General features: G+C 57.4%; 1 protein-coding gene across 3 annotated transcripts in view; it reads right to left on the bottom strand.

The window, feature by feature from the left end:
* ACOT7 (acyl-CoA thioesterase 7) overlaps positions 1-23267 on the bottom strand; it is a 140292-nt gene that overhangs the window by 4977 nt on the left and 112048 nt on the right. For all 3 annotated transcript variants that reach the window (XM_017856075.1, XM_017856076.1, XM_017856077.1), the window contains exon 8: positions 11878-12062. In XM_017856075.1, the coding sequence (XP_017711564.1) occupies positions 11878-12062 (185 nt within the window). The remainder of the gene's footprint in view (positions 1-11877; positions 12063-23267) is intronic.

Raw genomic sequence — 23267 nt, 5'->3', positions numbered from 1 at the left:
CAGCACAGAAATGATGACTGTTCCACTTTTACCAATGAGGAAGTGAAGCAGAGAGGCTGACTAACTTGCCCAAAGTGGCAGAGCGAGTCAGGGGAGAGCCTTCATTTAAACCTGGGCATGGAGGCCGCCCTCCAGGTCATCCTATGCTGAGGGGCTTTTAGGGGTGGGACTCGTGCATGGGAAGTGAGGAAGGCGATGGACCTGCAGGGTGTCCACGGTGAACCAGGGTCAGGGGCTTCCCTGCCTCCCCTCACCTCACCCTGGCCCTCTTGCTGAGCTTGGCCTCCCCCAGGCAGGGGCCCTCCCCTGCCCTCAGCCATATTATCCGAAACCACTGCAGCTGCTCCCACCCCTCATCAAGCATTCCCAATGCCACAGGCTGAAGGCCATGGCTGCTCCTCTCATGAGGTCAGTTAATACGCAGCCTGAGGTGGGCACGAGCCCGTGTGCAGGTCATTCTCAGGGTCGGCTCCAGGCAGAAGGAGAAGCCGGTGCCCAGCAATGGGCCACAAGGTGGATCTGATGTGGCCCTGCTGTTTAATATTTGCAGCAAACTCATCAGCCAGGCTCTGCCCTCAGACAAAGTGAATGCTGTCTGATGATGGATGGATGTGTGGGAGCGTGAGAGCCTGTGCGGGCCCCATTGCTCTTCCCGTCTCCGGGGATGGTGCTATGTGCTGGATGTTCCAGGCTCTGAGACAGAGTCCAGACCAGCCCAGGAGCCTCAGTGTCAATGGATGGAGTGCCCACCCATGAGCGCTGCCCTCCCCAGGCACGGACAGCCTTCCTCCCTGAGTACCCGGGGCATCCTTCCAGGGTGGAAGTTTATGAAGATGGCAGTCAAGGGCACGGACGTCCCAGGTGCCTGAGGACCCAGGCTCACCACCCAGAGGGAGGTGGAACAAAGGGAGGCAGGGCGGTGTCTGTCCCATGGTAGGAGGTTACTGGCTCACTGCTGGTGGGCAGCCAGCCTCCCCAGGCCGTGGCTCTACTAAATAGTTCTCCTACCCGAGTGACAAGGGGGCCACCTCGTCCCGCTGGGTGAGAAGCTGACAGAGCAAGACAGATGTCTCCAGCACAAGGCCCCACCCAGGGCCTGGCTGCTGCCTCCTCGCAGTCATCTCCCTCCCCCCAGCAAAGTAAATAAATGCATATGTTGTTGGCTGCTGCTGTTTTTAATGAAGGGTTGGGGGTGGGTGAAGGAGGAGAGAACGCTCTGCGGGAACACAGATGTCTCTCTCAAGTCCCCGAGGCTGCTGGTGAGGGAAGGACTTGAGCCTCTGGGGTACTGGTCAGTGGTGCCAGCTGCCGGGCACGCACTTGTGGCCTCAGGCAGGCTCCTCTGAGCCTCTGGGGCTCCCCAAGAATATGCCAGAGAGAAAAGATGAGGTGGCAAAGGGAAGCTCAGGACACATGACCACCGTGTATCCCGGGCACCTGCCTGATGGAAAGAATGGGGCAGCACGGCCAGGAGCAGGACTCTGAGCCCCATGGGCCCAGCTGTGTGGCCCAGGGCCAGGTTTGTTCACCTGGAAATAGGAACTCAACAAAGTGACATGGCAACGTGCTTCCTGTGGTGCTGGCGCATGTGAGCTCCTACCTGTGTGTGCACGTGTGTCTGCAGTCCCTGGTGCATGCATGTGTGTCTGCGTGGCAGTCCTGCTGTCCTCACAAATACCTGAGGCCAAGTGCAGCCTGGGGGCTACTCCAAGGACTGCCCTGCTGGTGAGTCGCTGCCCCAAAGAAGGGTCTGACGGCCTGGGGTCGCCTTAAGGCAGCAGGGCCTTTAGGGTGTCATGACCACCCACGGGGACAGAAGTGTGGGGAGGGTCCCAGGGTAGCAGGTTGACAGTACACTCCCTCCTTGGTGCTCAGGGAGCACCGCCTGGCACTCAGCACCAAGCCCCTGGCTCCCCTGCAGCCTGGTGGCTGCCTGGGCCTGGAGTCTGTGTCTTTTTCCTCCCTCCACTTAGTGCTTCCTGCCAACTGCTGTCTTCTGGGCTCTCTTCCACGGGAGGGGAAGCCTGTGGCTTTCAGAGCCGAATGCTGCAAACCAAATGTTTTCCACTTTGCATTTTCTGTGCTTGGAGAACACACATTTGGAACGTGGTATGGAGGACGAGTGACTAAGTTCCACCCTCAGTAAAATCAATTGCTTGTCCATTTTGTAATTAATGAATGGTGCAAAAAGCGTTTCCAGTGGTGATATAACAACTTCCTGTAAGCCTGAGGGACACAGACCTTCTTAATTAGGAAGCCATGTAGCATGCCCTCTCCCTGTTATAACAGGAGACAAGAGGGGTCTTGGGATAATCACAAAAGCAATGAAAACATCATTATTGAGGACACTCAGCATGGCCAGGCGACGGGCCCTGTGCATGGAGAAGCCAGCAATGGTGAGCTTAGCACCAGGACCACCAGCCTCACAAGCACCTGTGTCCCAGGGTCTCGCTCCACCTGAGGACCTTGCCTTAGCAGAGCCTGTCTGCCATCCGCTGCGGCCTCTCCCAGCAGCTGCAGGCCTGGGTTAATTACCTCCTCCGCCACACCCACCCAGGACTGCACCAGCCTCCAGCAGAAAGCAGCCGGAAATCTCAAATAATGACATCATCGTGGAGAGTCATAAACACCCTCACCAGGGGCTCCCCTCACCCAGCAGCACCTGCTCAGACCCCGAAAGAACTGCCCCTGAGTGGGGCCAAGAAAGGAGGTGTAAAGGCCAACGGGAGGCTGCTGGCGGAGGCGGGAGATCGTCGCCACAAAGGGGAGAAGAGGCATCAGGACTGGGACCTGGGTGGTGGCCTCTCAGGAGCCCCTCTTGCAGGCACAGAGCGCCGCAGTCCCGGCACGCTCGGCTCAAGGCTCCTGTGCCGGGAGTGTGGACATGGCGGTCCCCACCCTACAACACCAATAATGATCACAGCTGCCACCTGCTGAGTGCCCACTGTGGGCCAGAAGCCGCATGCCCACGGCACACCTCTGCTCTGCAAGTGCCCACTCTGTGCTATGCCCTGTGGAGCCCTTCCTGTCCTGCTGGAGGCCAGCACTGTGCCTGGACACAGCAGGGGCACAGGAGGCATTTGCTGGATGGATGGATGGATGGATGGATGATGATCAAACAAATGAAGATCAAACAGCCTTAATTCTAAATAGGGATGGTCTTTATGTTAACAATTCAAAACCAGTACTTCTGCTTAATCAACACTGGCATCATCTGTCCCCAACAAATTCCAGGGGGCTCAGACCATGAAGGGTCTGAACAGGAGCCTGCAACAGCGACAAAGGTGAGATGGGAGTGTCCAGCACACCTAGGCTTGGCCATCCCACTGGAGATGGGCCAGCTCTATGGCCATGCTGGGGACTTGCTTCTGATCCTGCACACACAGGCAGGGAGGCCTCTGCATCATTTCTACCACCATGTGGGGTCCAGGGCCTGTTTCTTCCTGCACCTTTGCTGGCAGGGCTCAGACGTGTGTCTGGCCGCAAAGTGCCTTTGCCAGGGCACTCCACACCCCTTGCTAAGAGCGCCAAGTGGGCGGCCTCCAGCCCCCGGATACTCCAGGCATGAGCTTGCCCTGCTGAAACACTGCAAGTCCCGTGGCCAGGACCTCATGTGAACCCAACAACCCTTCCAGGCCTCCCTGACAGGCTTCTCGCTCACCTTCTGCAGCACCCTGGGTCTAGCTGGGATGCTCCCTCGATTCACTGAACCCTCTGGAAGTCCCACCCACGGGCTTCTCCTGGTACAGCCACCCTCCTGGCAGTGCTCACAAATCTGACAGCAGAGGGGACAGAGAGGCCCCAAGGCTCCACCCCACACTCTCTTGTATGTCCCCCCAGGCCTGGCTCTGAGCAGAGCCTTCTGTAAACCTTCATGGGGAGAACATGAGCAGCTCACCGTGCCCAGGTGGGTTTTTTTTAACCCCCTGAAGCCGGTTAGGCCGAGGTGGCATCAGAAGAGCTGCCTACCAGTGCTGCTCAGAAGGGCCAGCGTGTGACTGTCTGGACATAGTGGATCTTTCAGAGATACGTGCAGGGCAGAAATATGAAAGGTGGCTGGAGAAAGAGTCTGGGCTCAGGCAGAGGGAAGGCAAGAGCCAGGCTGGAGGAGAAGGCTGCATGCTCTCATCCACGCCAACCTCCTTCTCGGTACCCATGCCTCGGGTTCTAGGTACGTGGGGCTCACCGGCCACTGGATGTTCCCAAGCACTAACCAATGAGGTGACAGGAGCAGCCTCGGGATGCACGTATTTTCCCATCACAAGACTGACTCCCGCTAAACGCAGGCAAAAGGAACAGAGAGCAGGACACTGGATTCTGAGCCTCGTGAATATTCTAGTCCATGACTCATGCCTGTGGGCTGGCAGCAAGGTGGGGGCGGGAGGGGGGCAGGGCTTCCCTCACTAATGGCCAAACGCGGCAGGCGGCTCACCAAGCTCTTCCAGGAACACACCGTCAACCTTCTGCACTCCAGTAACAGCTGAATTTCCTAAATTAGTCAGCAATTAAAAAATTATTCCAAAAGTTCAATCTTGGCCAAACAAACAAAGGAAGCAGGTGTAAGAGCCTGCACACTGGTGAGGCAGTGCCCATCCCAGAGCGAGTGCACAGAGGCTGCGCGCGGCCACCACACAGTGCTTCCGCCCACTCTTTTGCTCCTGAAATTCTCTGGGAGTAGGTGCAGTTCCTCCCTGCCTGCAGGAGCCTGTGGCAACGGGCTGTCCAGGATGTTGAGGCAGCAGAGACCCTAGGGCCCTGCCCATGACAAAGGCCCCACGTGGGGACCTCTCTCTCTGTCCTACATCCTGGGACCACACCTCTCTTCTTGTCCTGGCCCGGCCTGAACACAGTCAAGAATGGCCATCTCTGCTCCTGAGGCTTCTTTGAGAGGAATGGGGCCCATGCAAGGACCCCAGGCCCCTCTGCACACTGTGCCTGGGGGTCAGGCAGGTCCTGCAGGTGCAGAGCGGCGGCCACCACCATGGAAAGCCTTGCCCCATGCTTCCTCCTAAGTGCAAAAGGGCGAGGGATCTTCCAGCGACAGCATCACTGAGGCGGCTGGGAGAGGGGACTTGGGGCAACAGCCTGGCAACGGCTCAAGACAGCCACAGCCAAGAGGCATCTCCAGCCTGCCCTGTCTGCAGCCCCCACATCGGTGCGTCACAAAGCTGTGGCCCTCAGCACTGCATGGTAGACAACTTCCAGAAGGCTGCAGAAGGCCTTTCAACTGACTTCAGCCCTGGGGCCCATCCTGCCCCTCCGGCTGGACAGCAGGTCTAACAGTACCCTCCTTTCAGACGCTCTGGCCCATGCCATGCTGTCCTCTCAGCTGGCGCGGGGCTTACCGGGCCCCTGCACTCATGCAGGTGAATCAGCTGAGGCCGGGAGAAGGAGGTCATGGGGCAGCAGCAGAAGTGAGGTGGGTGCCATGTTCCAGAGCCTTCTGAAAGTTGTGTGGGTCTGTGCTGAGGCCACGCCTCACATAAGGCCCCAGGAGAGGCAAAAGGATCAAACTGGAGTGGAAAACTTTCGCACTAAAATGTGCCCTAACCTCCACACTTCACAGTGGCCTGCGGAGGTTCAGTCACCTGCCCAGCACTGGTCCTGAGATCATCTGGGGCTGAAGCAAAGGCCCCGGGCTGAGCGCGGTGGGCGTGGTGTGGGTGGGCGGTGCGGTGTGGGTGGGCAGTGCGGTGCGGGTGGGCAGCATAGCGTGGGTGGGCAGCACGCTGGGACTCCCAGGGTTTAGGTTCTCACACAGCAGGGTTCTCAGGCGGGGCTCCTCCCAGGACCCTGCAGTAGGGCCTGGGTGGGAGAAAGTACAGTGGCATTGACAACGGCAGCGAGCGGTCCCCTTTCCCAGGCAGTGAGGTCCCAGATGGGCCTGTTGGCCATGCGACCCCGGACGAGTGACTCCCTGCCTGGTGCCCCTCCTGTCTGGGGACGGGAAGCAGACGCACCAGCTCCCAGAGGCGTTGGCATTCCCTGAAGGCTCCGGCTTCGATGACCTCACCCAGGCACCACCCAAGAGGAAGCCTCCCCGACCCTCCAGTCCCTTGCCCACCCAGGAGACAGGCAGCAGCCTCCGCATCCAGTTGCCCTGTCTTCCTAACCGGAAAGCAACCCTGTTGACAACGGCCTCCGGCCTGGCGGGACCCCTCAACACGATGCTGCCCGAGGGTCTCAGGGGCTCTTCCAGGTCGGGGCACATCAGAGTGAACAAAGCTCAAAAGTGTGCGTTTTCCCTGTGTTCTTGGAACTCCCCTGGCTATGCATGAGGCAGCCCTAAAAGGCAAGGTAAAGATGGCCACACCTAGGCCAGGCACAGTAGCTCACACCTGAAATCCCAGCACTTTGGGAGGCCGAGGCAGGTGGATCACGAGACCAGCCTGGCTGACATGGTGAAACCCCATCTCTACCAAAAATACAAAAACTAGAAAGTAATGGTGGCAGGCGCCTGTAATCCCAGCTGCTCGGGAGGCTGAGGCAGGAGAATTGCTTGAACCCGGGAGGCAGAAGTTGCGGTGAGCCGAGATCGCGCCACTGCACTCCAGCCTGGGTGACAGAGTGAAAACAAACAAACAAACAAACAAAAAAAGATGGCCGCACCCACCTTCCTTATTGCTTCCCACTTCCATCCAGAAAACATTTCAGTGGCTAAAGACTGAGGCTCGGAGTCCTGGCCTGGCCACCTCGGGAGACCCTGTGGGATGGGCTCGCTGCAGTTTGGAAGCCTGCTTTGCAAAGACCCTGCCCTGCATCATGTGGCTGCACAGTTGGAGCCTTGGCTAATCTGGGGACACATCCCCTCCCCAGTGGCCTGGGGAAGCAGTGGGGTCATGGCACTCACTCAGCCCCGACAGCCATGGTGTACCTGGAACAGGCTACAGGCTTCTCCCTGGTCAGGGGCCTGGGCGAGCCCCGTACCCCACCCTGTCTATACCTCCTCCTCAGGCCCAGGCTAGGACCCACAAGCTCTCAGCCCTAACTCCCTGTTTCTGTAGAGGCTACAATGCCCACACCTACAAGAATCAGAGGCAAGTACCACCCTCACCTGAGGTGCCAGGGACGTCCTCCGCTTCAGCAGACATACGGCCTCTGACCCTGCTGCAGGCTGAAAAACATTCCCACATCTGTCTGCTGCCGCCTGCCTCCTGCTGTCCCTCCCCACAGGTCACTTCTCCAGCCCCCGTCTGCCCAAGGTCAGAGGGCACTGCCACCAGGAGGCCTGGCTTCACCCGCTGAGTTGGCCTCTTCTAATACAAGACAGGGAAGTGCTGGCAGCTGCCCTGAGCGGATGCAGCAGCCCCCAGCATAAAATATTCATGGCGATGCAACTCCAAGCAGAGAGGCTGCATCCGTGTCAGCCAGGCCCTGGGGAAGGGAGCTAAAAATAGACAGGAGGCTGAAGAAAGCTGACATGGGGATGGGGGAGGCGACTGGGAGTAGGAGGAGGGGCCGCCGGGGCACATCTGGAGGGACGGAATGCACAGCAGGTTCACCGCACACAGCACACACGTGCTCCCAGCCCAGAACTCGCGCTCATGTGGGCCATCTCCAAGTGAGAGCTGCAAATCCCTCTCCAGGCAGCCTGCCCCGCCAGCGGCTATTTTTATCGACATCAACACTGACATTCGTGGGCCACAGGACACCTCAGTGAGGAATCAAAGACCATCTTTAATGAGTGAGAAATAACAGCCTGGATCAACATGACGCGGCCACACACAGGGGATGGGTCGCCATTCCCTCCATTCAAGCCGGTGCCCTTCCCTGCCCCTCTGCAGCCCCTTCCCCCAGGGCCAGCCCTCCTCCTGTACTCTGACCCACTCCAGGGTATGGAGTTCTGGAAGGGGCAGCCCCAGGACTGCTCCCCAGCTGGCTCTGGGAAGGTCACAGGCCCGGCCCCAAAAGCCTCCGTTACCTCAGTCTGCTCTTCACACGAGGCTGGACTCCCTTGGGTTGGACTCTATAGGGAGTGGGGGATGTGAGGCACAGAGGTCTCCTCCCAGAGAGCCCACGGATCGCTGGCCCCTCACAGTCACTGCACTGGCCTCCCTGAACCAGCCAAGTGCTGGGGTCGGTGCAGGTGGCCCTGCCCCCACATCCAGTGTGCACGGCCCAGTTGGGGGCAGCCGGGAGAGGGAACCGTCATTGGTAGGCAAATACCAACCACACCTACAGCCGCTGCCAACCTGGGAGGATGCCACCCACTATCAGCTTTGAGGGGCTGCTATTGGGAGACCCCCCAGGGCACCCCATCAACCTGTACTGAAGCCTGTTCAAAGCACAGGTGACCCAGACCCTCCTCTATTTTACGTTCATATGCATAAGCCCCACAGACTCCCACCAGCCCTCTCTCCCCAACCCTGCCCCGTCCTAGCCAGGTGGCCTCGGGTGTGTCACTGTCCCCAAGCTCCCCCATTACAGACAGTGGCTCTGCCTTCGGCCCTCGCCGTTCCCTTCACCCGAACGGTCCCCACAAGACAGCTCCTGCCCTTCTTCCCTGAGGCTTTCCTTGGGAAGGAACTTATTTAAAATTGCACCTGTGCCCCCCGCAGACTCCGATCCCTTCATTCCCTGCTTTCCTCTTCGTGACCCTGGACACCTTTCAACTTCCTCTATCTTCACTGCTTGTTTACTCCTCCCTCTGAGAGGGTGTGAGGCCCCAGGGAGGGCAGGTAAACAGCAGCAGACAACGAAGGCCCCCCATCTTCACCCACCCCAAGGGTTGGGTACTGTGTCCGTCACCACCATACAGATGAGGAAACCGAGGGACATAGAAAGTGGGTGCCTAAGGCCACACAGCTGGTAAGTTTAGAGCTCTGGCTGACCCGGGCAGCCGGGTACCTGCTCCTGGACATGTGAGCCCGACAGTCCACACAGCGTCTGCAGTGCGGGGATGCTGGGAGGGGGTCTGGAGTGGCAATGCTTCTCTAGGGCGGTTGTGGGTGCCCTTCTAAGGAAAAAATGTCTGAGAAATGCTGTAGCTCCAGGAGGGTCTGGGGAAGGGTGGCCCAGACGGGAGCAGCAGGTGCACAGGCACCGGGTGGGAGTGAGCTTGCTGCACCCACACCCAGGGCATGCAGGGGCCACCGTGCATTTCGGTGGGAGACGGAGCGACTCGGATTTTGATGACCAGTTGCCTAGGCTGCAGGGAAGGGTCAGACTGAGAGCACTAGGAACGGAGGAGGGAGCAGCTGGGGACTGAGCAGGGGTCCCATGGGGACGGGGCAGTAAGAGCTGTTAGGGAGAGAGGAGCGGAATGGCACTTGGTGGGCGTGGGCATGGGGGCAGTGGGGAGGAGCCAGCTGGGTTCCCAGACTTCCAGAGCAGCACAGAGGCGGAGAGGGATTTTTTTGCGGGGGGGATAACGAGTTTCATTCGGGACAAACTATCTGAGATGCTCTCGGAAACCCTGTTGAGGGGCAGCACTGGCCAGGTCAATTTGGGAGTCAACACGACACACAGGCGATGCTCGAGGCACAGGCCACGGATCCGACCACCCCAGGAGAGAAGGCCACAGGCTAGGACCTGTCAAAGCCAAGGGTTAGGGGACTGTGTGGTGGCCAGGGAGGCTGGAGTGTCCCTACAGACACTACACGGTCCCCTGTCCAGGGAGCAGAGCCTTCACTGAGGGCCTGGTCAGCTGTGCTACAGCCAGGGAGTGGACGGCAGACAGGGCGTGTCCTTGTGTCTATCCACGCTGCCCACAGAGGGAAGACAGAACTGGGAAAGTTCGTCCAGGAGGCAGGAAGAGGTAGAGAGCGGGGAAGGAGAGAGCTTCAGGAATGTGCCTGGGTCAGGTGGGGGGATTCAGCATCAGGACAGAGAGCAGCCATGCTGAAAAGCATCACGGGAGGGGCACCAGGTCCATCAGAACAGACCAGAGCGGGCCCGGGTGGGAGCGGAGCCCGTACTTCATGGCCAAGAAGAGCAGGCAAGTTTAGAGAAGGCGTGTCCAAGGTAGAAGGAGAACCAGACACAGGGCTGAAGGCCAAGGACAGAGGAGGCCGGAGCCTCACAGCAGGGTCAGGGGCTGAGGAACGACTGCAGACCAGCCCAGGCGACATGGAGGGAGGACGCCATCCTGCCAAGGGCCGATGAGCGGCACGGGGGGCCGGGGCAAGGCGGGTAGGCTTACAAGTAAATGGGGAGGGGTGGGGGCAGATGAAGGAGAAAGGAGCAGGCAACAAAGCAAGCCCTGACGGGGCAGGAGGGTGGCAGCCTAGGGTACTTTGCCACAGAAGAGGCTGTGGGGCTGGAGGCATGGAGCAGTCCTCCCACCAGAAGGGGAGCGTGCCTCGTAAGCCACAAGTCGGAGAGGGGCCTGATCACGAGAGTGGCGCAAGGGTGGGTCACAGGCACTGTGTTAGTGCTGGGCTGGGGCCACCCACCACTCACTTTCCTTCCTTTCAGCCTGGCCGAGTCCTCATCCTTCAAGTCTAGCTTCACCATCAGCACCTCGACGCAGCCCACCCCACCTGGGAGAGGCAGCAAAGAGCTGGCCTGGAGTTGGCAGGGGAGGGTACTCGCTGGGTCTGACAGCTCACATACCACGTCTGGCGCTGCCACCATGGGCCCTGGTGAGGCATGACCTCCTCCACACCAGAAAGGGGCAGAGCTGGGAGAGGGGCTTAGAGGGGCCTCAGCCTCGACTGGGAAACAAGGCAGCTGGGGCCACTGGGCCCCCTTCCTCAGCCACGCGGGGAAGCGACGGGCCATGCTCCAGCCTCTGGGAGGAATGGGTTTTCAATGCTTGTTTGCTCCAGAGGATTTCAATGAACTCTCCTCTCTGGGAGGCTGAGCAGCAAATGCTCGCAGATCTGCACGGGGAGCAGACACCGCGGGGGCAGGGGCCTCGAGAACCTCTGGAATCGGGGTCAGCCTTGCAGGGCTGTGGTGCCTGCCTGGCCATTTCCATGAGAGCGCCAGCTCCCAACAGGCCTGCGGGCACCCCCCGCCCCGCAGCTGCTCTGCTCCCCCGAGGGGCAGGAAGCTCCTACGGCTCTGCTTTCCTCTTGCTCCCCTCAGTGACAGACACAAGAGCTAGTTCAAAGAGAAATCAGGACCAGCCCAAAGGCTGCAGAGCCCCTGGGGTTGGCCAGGATGGGGAACCTCTGTTCTTAGGACAGAGACAGGGAAGCTGCCTCTCTGGGCTGCGTGAACCCCTCCAATGTCTGTGACCCCACAGAGTCCATGCCAGGCGGAGAACTACCAGTTCTCAAACATGGTGGAGCTCAGAGGATGTGGAAACCTCGGGGCAGCCCCCATGAGCACGTGTGTGTGGCCCGGCGCACACCCACCCCACCTGCCCTACCTGAGGAGGAGAAAGGCCAAGGTGCTGGGACCCTCGGCCCAGAGCCCACCAGCCTGGCTTGGTCTCACCGGGCAGGACCTGCAGGCCAGGGCCACCTGGAGGGAGCACACCCCTCCAGCTTCCCAGCAGGCCCTTCGGCAGGGGATGGGGGACCCATGGCGCGGTCCTCATCCCCCTCCAGCATTCATTCGTACACCATGCTAGTGAACCCCGAGGCGTCACACTGAAGAGGCGACCTGGACGCCCAGGCAGCAGTCATGCTAAGGCACTCATAAAGGGGTCTGTCTCTCTTGTCCTGTCTGCCCAGCCCCTCCCCACGGGCCCTGGGAGTACAGCCCAAAGGCCTCCCCGCTAGTTATGAGGCGTTCCTTCTCAAGGCCTCACTGGATCAGTCCCGCAGCCTGAGGTCACGGGTCCAGGCAGTGGCCAGGCCCAGCCCCACTCTGACCCCTACTGACAAGACAGGACTCATGCAGACAGATTCCCCCTGGAGGCTCAAGCACCGGAACCCTAGGGCTGCCTGGCAGGGAGGGGCCGCCATTCCAAGGACGTGCACTCACCACGAGCTGGGGCACGGGCAGTGACCTGCCCTCCTGGCTCAGCGACACATAGGTGAAGAAGGCACTGGCGGCCCGGTAGCGCTTCTGAGAGCTGTCCACAACAGGGTCGGCGTCCACCAGGACCTCGATCTCCATGGACTTATTGCTTGTGAAGGTCATGCGTCCCGAGATGGTGATGACGCAGCCTGTGGAGAAGGGAGGGCAGGGGTCAGGGCGGCCTCCACCCCACGGCCGGGCGGGGGACACTGGCGTTTCTGTGGCCAGCAGGCAGACACTTGGTTAGGGAAGCAGCGGGTTGGCTGACTACCAGATGTTCAAATAAGAGAATATTAGAATGTGTCGTTAGTTCCCCTGGAATGTTTATCTTTCTAGTGAGCAGGTTTATCTAAGCAAAACTCAGCACTGAAGGATTTTGGTGGCCATGAGTTTGAGCCCCCGCACAGGCAGGCTCTTTCCCGGCCGGGAGCGGCAGCACCTACCAAAAGGCTTCTAGAGCCACTGTGTCCCCGCCAGGGGAGGCCGCAGCCTGCCTTCCAGGAGCCCTGGGTGTCAGCTGGCTCTGCCCTTCCTCAGGTCAAATCTGCAACCTGCACTGTCCATTCACTGGCCTTGCTGGTGCCCACCGGAGCCACAGCTGCCCCACTACACTGCTCCAAGCACCAAGACAGAACCTTATGTCATCTTCCACAGCCACTCCCACCCTCAGGGGCTCTGGTGACACAGGGTCACAGGGCAGCTGCCCTTGCCCCTTGGGGGGATTGAATCGTATGTGACTGCATGCCAAGCCTCCCTTCTGGCCCCACTAGTCTCGCCCACGGGACCAGAGCTTCCTCCTCTGGGCTGTTGGATGCCACACCCCTTGGCCAGAGTCCTCCATGCTCAAAGCACCAGCCCCATTTCTCTGTGAATCATGACAAAGTCCAAAGTTACCAGTTCCCATACATTGTCCCTGTGTCTCTCTCTCCCCCTCAACCTTAACCAACCTCTCTGTAGGCCCCACGCTCCCGGGGCACGACAGTCCATCCTGACAGAAGCTTCCTGACTCGGAGCTGCTCTTCTGCCCCCGCCACCCTCCCCGGTATGGGCTCCGTCCTCCCACCTGGCCTCTACATAATCCCTTAATCTCAGGGAGCTCAGCTCTTCCCTATAGGCAGGCATGAGGCACCCTGCCAGGGGGATAGCTACGGGACGGAAGGACTCAAGCCAAGAGCTGACCTGGGGCCCCGGGAAGGTGTCACCATCGACGTCACTGGCCACCGGGCTGCAGAAACCCCCGGGGACTTCCGGGGCAAGTGCTGCCCTGCGGTCAGAATGTCCTCCCAGGCGGCCCAGCATGGCCTCTATTCTGGGTCAGGCTCAAAAAATCCCTGCCCGACTCTGGCTGCTGGGACTTGCTCCCCATGAAATAGATCTGGCTTCAGGGACCTTTTCACGTGGCCTCTGGAACCCCCAGTGTCCTAGCTCCACCGAGACTGGCCTCAAAAGGCAGGTTTAGAGACCCAGAGTGAGAAAGCGGCCAGGTGGTGGCTGTTGGGGGACGGTTAGCAAGTCAGAGGCAAGAGCGGTTATTCCATGTTAAAAAGTATCAGAACGATCCAAGCTACATTCAACTTCATACTTACAGGGAGCGCTTCGTGCCAGTGCTGGGAGAGGAGGAAGGAGCTGTGTGGTCAGCGCCAGCAGGCATTACGTGAGCTGTAAGGTATAGAGTCCCGTGCACAGCGCCCGCAGTCACAAGCCACACCCCGGGAGGAGGGCAGGCCATGGGCCAGGCCCCAGCTAAGGAGCTAGAAGGTTCAACGGGTCAGCCCTGAGGGTCTCCCAGTATCTCTCCCTTCTTCCTCACATGCCCAGCCCACATCCCTCACCAACAACCATCTATCACACTTGGGAGTCACAGACCGCAGGAACAAGCCCTTTCCATGAGCAGAAACCAACAAGAACTTCCCTGAGGCCACAGGGTCACACACCGGGGCCACCCATGAGCGTGGTGCCTGCAGGAGGGCAGGTTCCAGGGGTCTTCGAACACTGGCTCTTAGTTTTGAGGAGCAACAGAAAACGTGCTTTTGTTTTTGAAGCGGAGTCTCTCTCACTCTGTTGCCCAGCCTAGAGTGCAGTGGCACGATCACAGCTCATTGCAGCCTCTGTCTCCCAGGTTTAAGCGACTGTCATGCCTGTCACTTAAATAGCTGGGATTACAGGTGTGCACCACCACGCCCCGCCTAGTTTTGTATCTTTGGTAGAGATGAGGTTTTGCCTTGTTGACCAGGTTGGTCTAGAACTCCTGGCCTCAAGTGATCCATCTGCCTTGGCCTCCCAAAGTGCTGGGATTATAATCAGGTGTGAGCCACTTCGCCCGGGCTCCAAAAACATGCTCTTGATGTTACCCATGAAGATCCCCCCTTGGCCACCGCTGCCATGGCCAGATCCTGGCTGCTCATGGCATAATTGCTGTGTTAGAAATCTGAAGAGCCGGGTGCGGTGGCTCAAGCCTATAATCCCAGCACTTTGGGAGGCCGAGACGGGCGGATCAAGAGGTCAGGAGATCGAGACCATCCTGGCTAACCCGGTGAAACCCCGTCTCTACTAAAAAAATACAAAAAACTAGCCAGGCGAGGTGGCAGGCGCCTGTAGTCCCAGCTACTCGGGAGGCTGAGGCAGGAGAATGGCGTAAACCCGGGAGGCGGAGCTTACAGTGAGCTGAGATCCGGCCACTGCACTCCAGCATGGGCAACGGAGCGAGACTCCGTCTCAAAAAAAAAAAAAAAAAAAAAATCTGAAGAAACTCCTAATAGCAATCAACAATAACTTTAAACAGCTAAGTAGGTTGATTATAAAAGCATTAGATGTAACAACAAAAAGAAGAGAATGCTGTCTAGGAGAACCTCTTGTGGTCCATAATACAATTAACACTTCATAAATGTCAGGAAAACTTTCAATTACAACCAAAACCTGAGACTTTTCACCCTTTGGAGAGCAACATCATTATTTTAAACAAGACACAGGTCATAAGGTTGGCTGGCAAGACAAAGTAAGATACTTTAAAGCTGGAAACCTAATTGGACATAGTGGCGCACGTCTGTGGTCCCAGCTACTCGGGAGGCTGAGGTGGGAGCATTGCTTAAACACAGGAGGTGGAGGCTGCAGTCAGCTGAGATGGCACCACTGCACTCTAGCCTGGGTGACAGAGCAAATGTCTCAGAAAAAAACAAAAACAACAACAACAGCAACTGGAAACCTGATGTGCTCACTGGCTGGGACTTAATTTGAAACCTAGGGTTGACAGATGAATCACAAGTCCCAGCCACCAGGAGAGAGCCCAGAGTTTCCAGGGGCCCTGGCTTAGGGTGTCCCGTCTCCTAGACCCTGGGCTCAGAAGGCACATCCCACACATGACACCAGGATCTCACAGGCAGCCTCTGGGAAGGGACTGTCCCAGGAGACCTCGGGGGGACCAGCTCCCACCCCCAGGGCTCTGTTCCTGCTCCAGTCCTTCCTAAAGAATTCAAGCTACAGACCGGGCACAGTGGCTCACACCTGTAATCCCAGCACTTTGGGAGGCCGAGGTGGGCTCATCACGTGAGGTCAGGAGTTTGAGACCAGCCTGACCAACATGGTAAACTCTGTCTCTATTAAATTAGCCAAGCATGGTGGCACATGCCTGTAGTCCCAGCTATTTGGGAGCCTGAGGCAAGAGAATCGCCTGAACCTGGAAGGCAGAGGTTGCAGTGAACTGAGATCACGCCATTGCACTCCAGCCTGGGCGACAATAGCGAAACTCCATCTCAAAAAAAAAAAAAAAAAAAAAAAAAAAAAAAAAAAAAAAAAAAAAAAAAAAAAAGAATTCCAGCTACAGGCACTTTGTCAACTCCAGGATGGCAGCTGAGGCACACATCAAATCCTTCTCTCCGACTCCTCCAGGTCACATGGAGGTCCCCCTGCAGCATCGAGGCCTCTGTGGGGACGGAGGTGCATCCAGATGGGGTTGGCGTGCTGAGCAACTGGCCTCGGCCTGCCTCCCGCTTTCCACACCCCACCAGAGTGGCCTTCTGTGAGCTCTGTGAAGCTACTGGCCCCCATGGCCTCTCCCTGGAAAAGCCCTCCTCCCACCCCCATCTGGTTCATCTTCTGTACCTCCGCTCGAGCATCCCTTCTCCAGGGAGCTGCCCAGGATGGCGCAACCCCCTCCACTGCACCCCCTCTAGAACAGTCCTCCACTCCTGCAGAGCCAATGATCCCATTTGTACTGGCACACTTGTTGGCTTGTCTGTTTCACTGATGTCTGTCTCCGTCTAGCCTGGAAGTCCCATGAGGGCAGGGCCGGGCCCAGGGGGCCCAAAGCAAGTATCCAGCTGACAGGCTGGAACCCTCTGGAGACCCACGGGGGCTGGGTGTGGGTCACATGTGGACACCAGGCCACCACAGACTCAAGCTGGCCAGAGCCCCATTAGAGCCCCAGGTTTGCATCCTCCTGGAGTGGATGCTGAGCAGGCCATGATCAGGAGTGCCCAGGAGCATGGCCAACAGCCCTGCTGGCCGGTACTTCCTTCCAGTCTCAACTTCAGTGCCACTCCTGGGAGCAGCCTGCCCTGGAGTCCCACACCTGTCCACCTCCCTGCCTCCCTGCAAGCGGGAGGAGAGCCTGGGGGCAGTCAAGTGCTGGCCATCACCTGCCCACGGGGCAGCCCAGACTGGCTCCACCCTTCCTGCCAATTCCTCCACAGCGCGGCAACGCGCTGTCATTCCTCCATTGGGTCAGAGCCTGGGCCATCCAGGCTGCCAATCAAATCATGACCATGCCCACAGGACCCTCCACCAAATGTGGAGGCGGGTGAGGCTGGTCATGCATCAGAGAGCTGAAGACAACGTGTCCAGGTGGCTCTCGGGAGCACTGAACCTGACACGAAAGGCAGAGGCAGGGCCCAACAAGCACTGCCTGCAGACCTGGCCGCGTCACGCGGAGGTCAGGATGCTTCAGGATCTCCCAGCAATGAGGGGAGCTCAGGCCTCCTTCCCACGACCTCCCCCCACGCATGAGAAGGGCAGGAAGGGGGGTCCGCACTTGCCCTGTATACCGGTAGTGTCTGTCCGTATCCTGTGGTGAACCTGGCACTAGGCAAAGTTGGGACATTGTGGGTCCCATCCAAGGAAGGGGAGAGAACCCCAAATCCACTTCCACTCATCTGCCTCAGAAACCAGCAAAGCAAACACAACCCCAAGCAGTGCCAGGCCCTGCCATGACAAGGCAGCCAAGACTCGGAGGGCTCTGTGGGGGCAAAAAGACCTCTTGGTCCTGACAATCAGCCCACAAGTGGAGGCGCTGCCTTGGGATGGCTCCACCACATCACCCGTCCAAATGCACCTGCAGTTGAGGTGGCTGGGGTTTATTTAAAAGATGGGTGGGACCAGCTTGAGGTGAAAACAGATTAACCAAGAACAGCATCTCCCACCGAGCAGGGGATCAGTGCCCACCTCGGACAGGTGTGGGTGCTTGTTTAGTTCTGGGGAAGGCGGCCAGAGGGGAGCGCCTGGTCCTCTCTGAACCTCTCTGCAGGAACAGCAGCCAGGGCCCTGATGAAGCCAGACATTCATGACAAAGTGTCTCATCAGGAAAGGCAGGGCTCTTCGAGGCCCTACAGCAAATACCTGTCAAGGCCCGTCTCTGGAGGCGACGCAGCCGTGCAGGAGGAGCCCTGAGTTCCACGGCTTTGGAGTCAGATGGGCCTGGGTTTAAATCCAGGCTTGGCCACGGAACAGGGGCAGGCCAGGAGACTGCACTGTGCCTCAGTTTCCTCACCTGCAAATGCTTTCCCCATGCACTGAGCTTCAGAGAATGCAGGGCAGCAGGAGACCCAGCCACGACCCACTCACAGTGGCTCTCCTTCATCAGGGGCTCCACAGGCCTCCTGGGCATTTGGGGGGTAGCTTCTTCCACATTTCTAAAGGAGACACAGTCAACCCATGTGGTTCTATCCTTGCTGCGAGGCCATATTGATGTCAGCTGCCCACATTCATTATGTCACAAGACAGGCCCAGGACAGGAATTTGGGGTGGGGCCTGAGTGTGCCCCAGGGGCTCCGCTGGAGAGGCTTGCAGGGGGTAAAAGCAATCATACCACGAAGTAATAAGAAGCAACGTTGAAACAAATCACTCCCTATGGTTTGCTTTTTCTCAGCAGACACATTTATACCAGGCAAGAAGCCACTTCCCATGCTGTCCAACTGAATACGATGGGCTATTGCGTCAGAAAAGGAAGTTTCACCTTTTCAGCTTGTGAAGCCTTAAAAACAATGCCGCCGGCCGGCGCGGTGGCTCCAGCCTGTCATCCCAGCACTTTGGGAGGCCAAGGCGGGCGGATCACGAGGTCGGGAGATCAAGACCATCCTGGCTAAAACGGTGAAACCCCGTCTCTACTAAAAAATACAAAAAATTAGCCGGACGTGGTAGCGGGCCCCTGTATTCCCAGCTACTCGGGAGAATGGCGTGAACCCGGGAGGCGGAGCTTGCAGTGAGCTGATATTGTGCCACTTCACGCCAGCCTGGGTGACAGAGTAAGACTCTGTCTCAAAACAAACAAACAAACAAACAAAAATAAACCCTACCCACGATCCCTGGGCTCCAGGATGGGAGCGGCTGTAGCAGCTCTGACATGGAGGTCTGGCTGTGTGTTCTGTGCTGAACACTGCGGGCACCCCCCCACATGAGCGTGGTCTAAGAGGCAGGGCTCAGCTGTGCTCACAGGACCCCAATCCATAAGGTCCCTCCGGCCCTGGGTTCCAGTGCAAACACTCTGGGGGAGCAGGAAGGCTCGCTGCCTCTACTCCCTTCTCCCAAACCTCCCACACTTCTCAGGGGCCCGATGTCTGTGGCTGAAGGGGCCTGGACAGGGCGAGGGGGCACTTCCTTGAACCCACCCAGGGCTGAGGAGGCCCTTCTCCCTCTCCAGGGTCCCTGCCTGTCCACAGGGCTTGGAGGAGGAGGAAGCAGAGTGCACAGGTGGCTGGAGCCCTGGTTGTCTCTTTAAGTCAGGTGGGACTAACTACCTACTGTGGGAGGAAGAACAATGGCCCTGGGAGATGTTCCCCCTCATCTGGACCTTTGAACATGCGACCTTACACAGCAAAAAGGACTTTGCAGACCTGACTAGGTCAAGGACCCTGAGACAGCAGCACAAGCAGGCTCGAGATGGCAGTGTCTGTCTCTGACTGCCTCTGAATTCAGCAGCAAAAAGGACCCCTGGGCTGAAGCCGTCGGGAGGGACACCACCCAGCAGTGTCTTCCTTGGGGCCTGAGGCCGCTAACTGTGGGAGCCCTTAACGATGCATTTTCAAGCTGCTGAGAGCCAGGAGTTCCGGCACAAGCGCACGGGGACCAGCTGCAGTCACTTAACAGTCCAGCACAGGCCTCGAAGGTGGCTGTAGCCATGTGTGATCAACGAGGGTCGACCTTCATCACTCACACTCCAGGTCCTGACAGCGGATGCCGGGTGGTGTTCAGGCCAGGTCATTGGGGACCAAAGCATGAGCTCAGAGCTCTGGTCCCAAAGACTGACTGCTGGGCCTGCCCTCCCAGCCCCACCTGGAACCAGCTCCATGGCGGTGAACAGCTTCCTTAACCCCATAGGAATTGTAGCTTCCAAATGGGAAAAACAAAGGGAGGTAGCGACAGTCCCTGTCTCACTGGGCTGTGTGAGAAGTAAGTGTTATGAAGCACGTAGCACAACGCCTGGCATCAAGTATGTCATATTAGGTACAGTTAAATATATCGGTGCCTGTAGTGGGCCGAATTATGAATTACAGCCACTTTCTGTTTTTAAGTAATTGTTGAGCCTGCCTGGAATGGCACAGCCCGTGAGCACTGGCAGGTACCCCAGCCTGACTCCCCCAGCAGACAGGCGTCTCTCCAGGGGCGGCAGCAGCCAGATTTCAGCAGTATGCCAGAGATTTGGAAAAGAAAACAAAATAATACCAAAAAAAAAAAAAAAAAAAGCTGTTAGCAAGACGGAGAGGTTGCCAAGTGTTTCAGAGTTTAGGAAAAGCTCAGTGTTACACTCCAAAAAGAGCTGTGGTTGTTAACGTTCGTAAGAAAAGCCTGGAAACCGTGAACTGACTTCGTATTTCTTACATAACACACCCCGAGGCCTTTTCTAGAAGACTCCTCATTTTTCACCCTAATAGTGGAGGTCGTTTCTCCCCAAGAAAACGTCAACTTTATGTTTTCTCACCAAGTGCTTCCAAAACGATTACACTGAAGGTAACGACAGAACTTTTTCACACCAGCTATCTCTGGGCATTTTAATGTCTCAACTGAAAAAAAAAAAAAATCCACACAGCAAGTGACCCCGCAGCTCCCATTAGGGGCTCCTCTGCTTGCCTGGGGGGTGGAGGCTCTCCCGCTCTGTGGGTGCCAGTGGGCTGGGCTCCATGTGCCTTCCCCTATGCTGGTCCCTTGGGTGCGGGCTCCGGCCTGTCATGGCCCTCGCGTCCCCCGCACCAACTCCGTTGCTGGCCTGGGAACTCCACGCGCCTTTGCTGGGTGGGCACTTTACATTTCCCATGAGATCCAGTCGCATGGATGGAGCAGTCCTTCCTTCGCTCCAACTGCCTGGTGAGAGTTTAACTTGCCACACACCTGCTAAGGACCCCACAGGCGCTTGGCCGTGCTAGTTGGTACACAGGTGTAAGGGGACAGCTATGACAAGTGGCAGCCTGTCCTAGCAGACCTGAAATACCAGCTGGAGGGACTGGAGCTGAATGTGGCGTGTCCCGGGCAGCCACGGAGGCTGTGAGCAGAGGAACAGCAGGTCCCTGGCATCAAAAGGCTGTGACAATGGAGGCGGTGTTGGGTTGGGCTGGTGAGGGGTGAGGGTAACAGAGGTGGCCCTCTGTGGTCCAGGCAAGTGTGGGGCATCCTAGAAGAGTCTGGTTCGTAAGTGCCGAATTTGCAGCCAACAGAGCTGGGCCCACAGCAGGGTGGCAGTGGCCTCTGTGGCTGCTGGTGAGGCCTCTCCCAGTCATGACAAGTACCCCAAGTTTGTAAGTTCCTCCTAGGCACTCGCCCTTCATGGCTGAAACTCAAAGTTATCTTCTGAACCCTTGGGCCAATGTCTGGATGAAGCAAAGCTGCCCATGTAACTTCCTGACAGATACCCCATCCGAGCAAGGGGAAGCCACAGCCACAGAGCCTGGCACTTGGCCGATATCGCAAAAAAGATCACTCTCCCAAGAAGGCAGTTTTACGGGAGGCTGAAGGAGAGAAACCAAAGCACTTCCTGCCTTAAATCTGGAGAAGCCACCCCGCAGGTCGGGCGTCTCCATTCCACATTCCCACTGTTTTGTGTTTTTTTGTTTTTTGTTTTTTTTTGAGACAGAGTCTGGCTCTGTCGCCCAGGCTGGAGTGAAGTGACACGATCTCAACTCACTGCAACATCTGCCTCCTGGGTTCAAGCGATTCTCCTATCTCAGCCCCCCAAGTAGCTGGGATTACAGGCACCTGCCACCACACCCGGCTAATTTTTGTATTTTTAGTAGAGACGGGGTTTCACCATGTTGGTCAGTCTGGTTTCAAACTCCTGACCTCAGGTGATCAGACTGCCTCGGCCTCCCAAAGTGCTGGGATTACAGATGTGAGCCACCAGGCCCAGCCTGTTTTGTTTTTTAAATTGAGACAAGGTCTCACTCTGTCACCCAGGCTGAGCGCAGTGGCGCAATCATGGCTCACACTGCAGCCTCTGCCTCCTGGGCTCATGTGATCCTCCTTCCTTAGCCTCCTGAGTAGCCCAGATAATTTTTAAATTTTTTGTAGAGATGGCGTCTCACCATGTTGCCCAGGCTGGTCTCAAACTCCAAGGCTCAAGTGATCTTCCCGCCTCAGCCTCCCAAAGTATTGGAATTACAAACGTGAGCCACTGTGACCAGCCTGCTTTTTTTTTTGTTTTTTTGTTTTGTTTTTAAAGAGACAGGGGTCTCACTGTGTTGCATACGCTGGTCTCGAACTCCTGGACTTAGGCAATCCTCCTACTTTAGCATCCTAAGTAGCCAAAACTACAGGCGTGAGCCATCGTGCCCAGGCCCAGCTATTTTTCTAATAAAATATACTGAAATGGGCAAATCAGAAAACCACCTTCCACCTGCTAAGACAGAATAATGTGCTCCCAAAAGATGCCCACACCTGAACCCACGGAACCTGTGACCTCACATGGCAAATGGGACTCTGCAGACATTGACTAAGTGACAGCCCTGGAGACGGGAAGATTGTTCTGGGGTACCCGGGTGGCCTGATAGAATCACAGGGGTCCTATAAGAGAGAGGCAGGAGTCTCAGCCGGAGGTGGGGAATGGGATGATGTTAGGAGAGGCTGGAGGATGGCCGGCGCCACGAGCCGAGGAATGTGGACGGTTCAGAAGCTGGGAAAGGCGAGACATGGATTCTTCCCTCCAGCCTGCTGGTGGGATGCAGCCTGTAGACCTGCCTTAGACTTCTGACCTCCAGAATTACAGGAGAGCGAGGGCGGGCTGTTTCAAGCTGCTGTGTATGGAAATGTTACGGCAGCCCCAGGGAATTCATGGAGGCCACATGACTGGCAACAGGTCTCAACTCCTGGGCTTTTCCCCACTGTGGCAAATCAGGGCTGCTCACGTGAGGGGCGCAGGCTGTGAATGGCTGCCATGGCCCTATTGTGCCCTAGGGCTCCAACCACCTGGATGTGCCCAGTCTACCTGCAGGCACCTTTTCCATAAACGTATGATTTTAAAGGTAATCCTTATGCAGATTAAATTTATACTTGACTTAAGGTTAATACTAATACAATGCCCCAACACAAAGAACTGCAACCCTCGGTCTATGCAACTATTTCTTGTCATTACAAAACCGCTGCCTTCTGGGGCTTATGGAGGAGGCGTCACATCCGTTCTCACTTTTGACACTGACCCCGACTCCCTGCCATTTAGAGGAAAGGCCCCAGTCCTTCGTCAGTAGCCCCCAGGCCTGCTAACTGTAGAGACTCATTTGGCTCTAGTGGGGCTGCTTTCTGGAGTCAGGGTCCAGAGCCAGCCCCCTTCCCGGCTGTCTGACTGTTCTTCTCAAAAGCGGGGGGGCCCTGGGGGCCTGCTGGGGTCATTCCCCCTGCATTCCTCAGAGCGGCCCCTTCTCCAGGCTGACGCCAGTCTCACTGCTGGCTCTCACAAGGGCAGGTCCCACATCCACAGAGACAGAGGCTGCCTGGGGCTGGTGAACCCCAGAGGGCATTTTACCAAGTTCATGATTTTCTACAAGTGGAAGTGAGCTAGTGTCTACAGGAGTTGAGCTTTAAGGAGAGAAAATGGGTCCCCAAATGATACATCTACTCACAACCTCAGAATGGGGTCTTTTTTTTTTTTTTTTTTTTTTTTT

This window comes from Rhinopithecus bieti, unplaced genomic scaffold, assembly GCF_001698545.2.
Source record: "Rhinopithecus bieti isolate Rb0 unplaced genomic scaffold, ASM169854v2 scaffold_40368, whole genome shotgun sequence".
Taxonomy (NCBI): Eukaryota; Metazoa; Chordata; class Mammalia; order Primates; family Cercopithecidae; genus Rhinopithecus; species Rhinopithecus bieti.
Note: the sequence above shows the minus strand (reverse complement) of the source record. Positions and strands in the feature narration are given on the sequence as shown.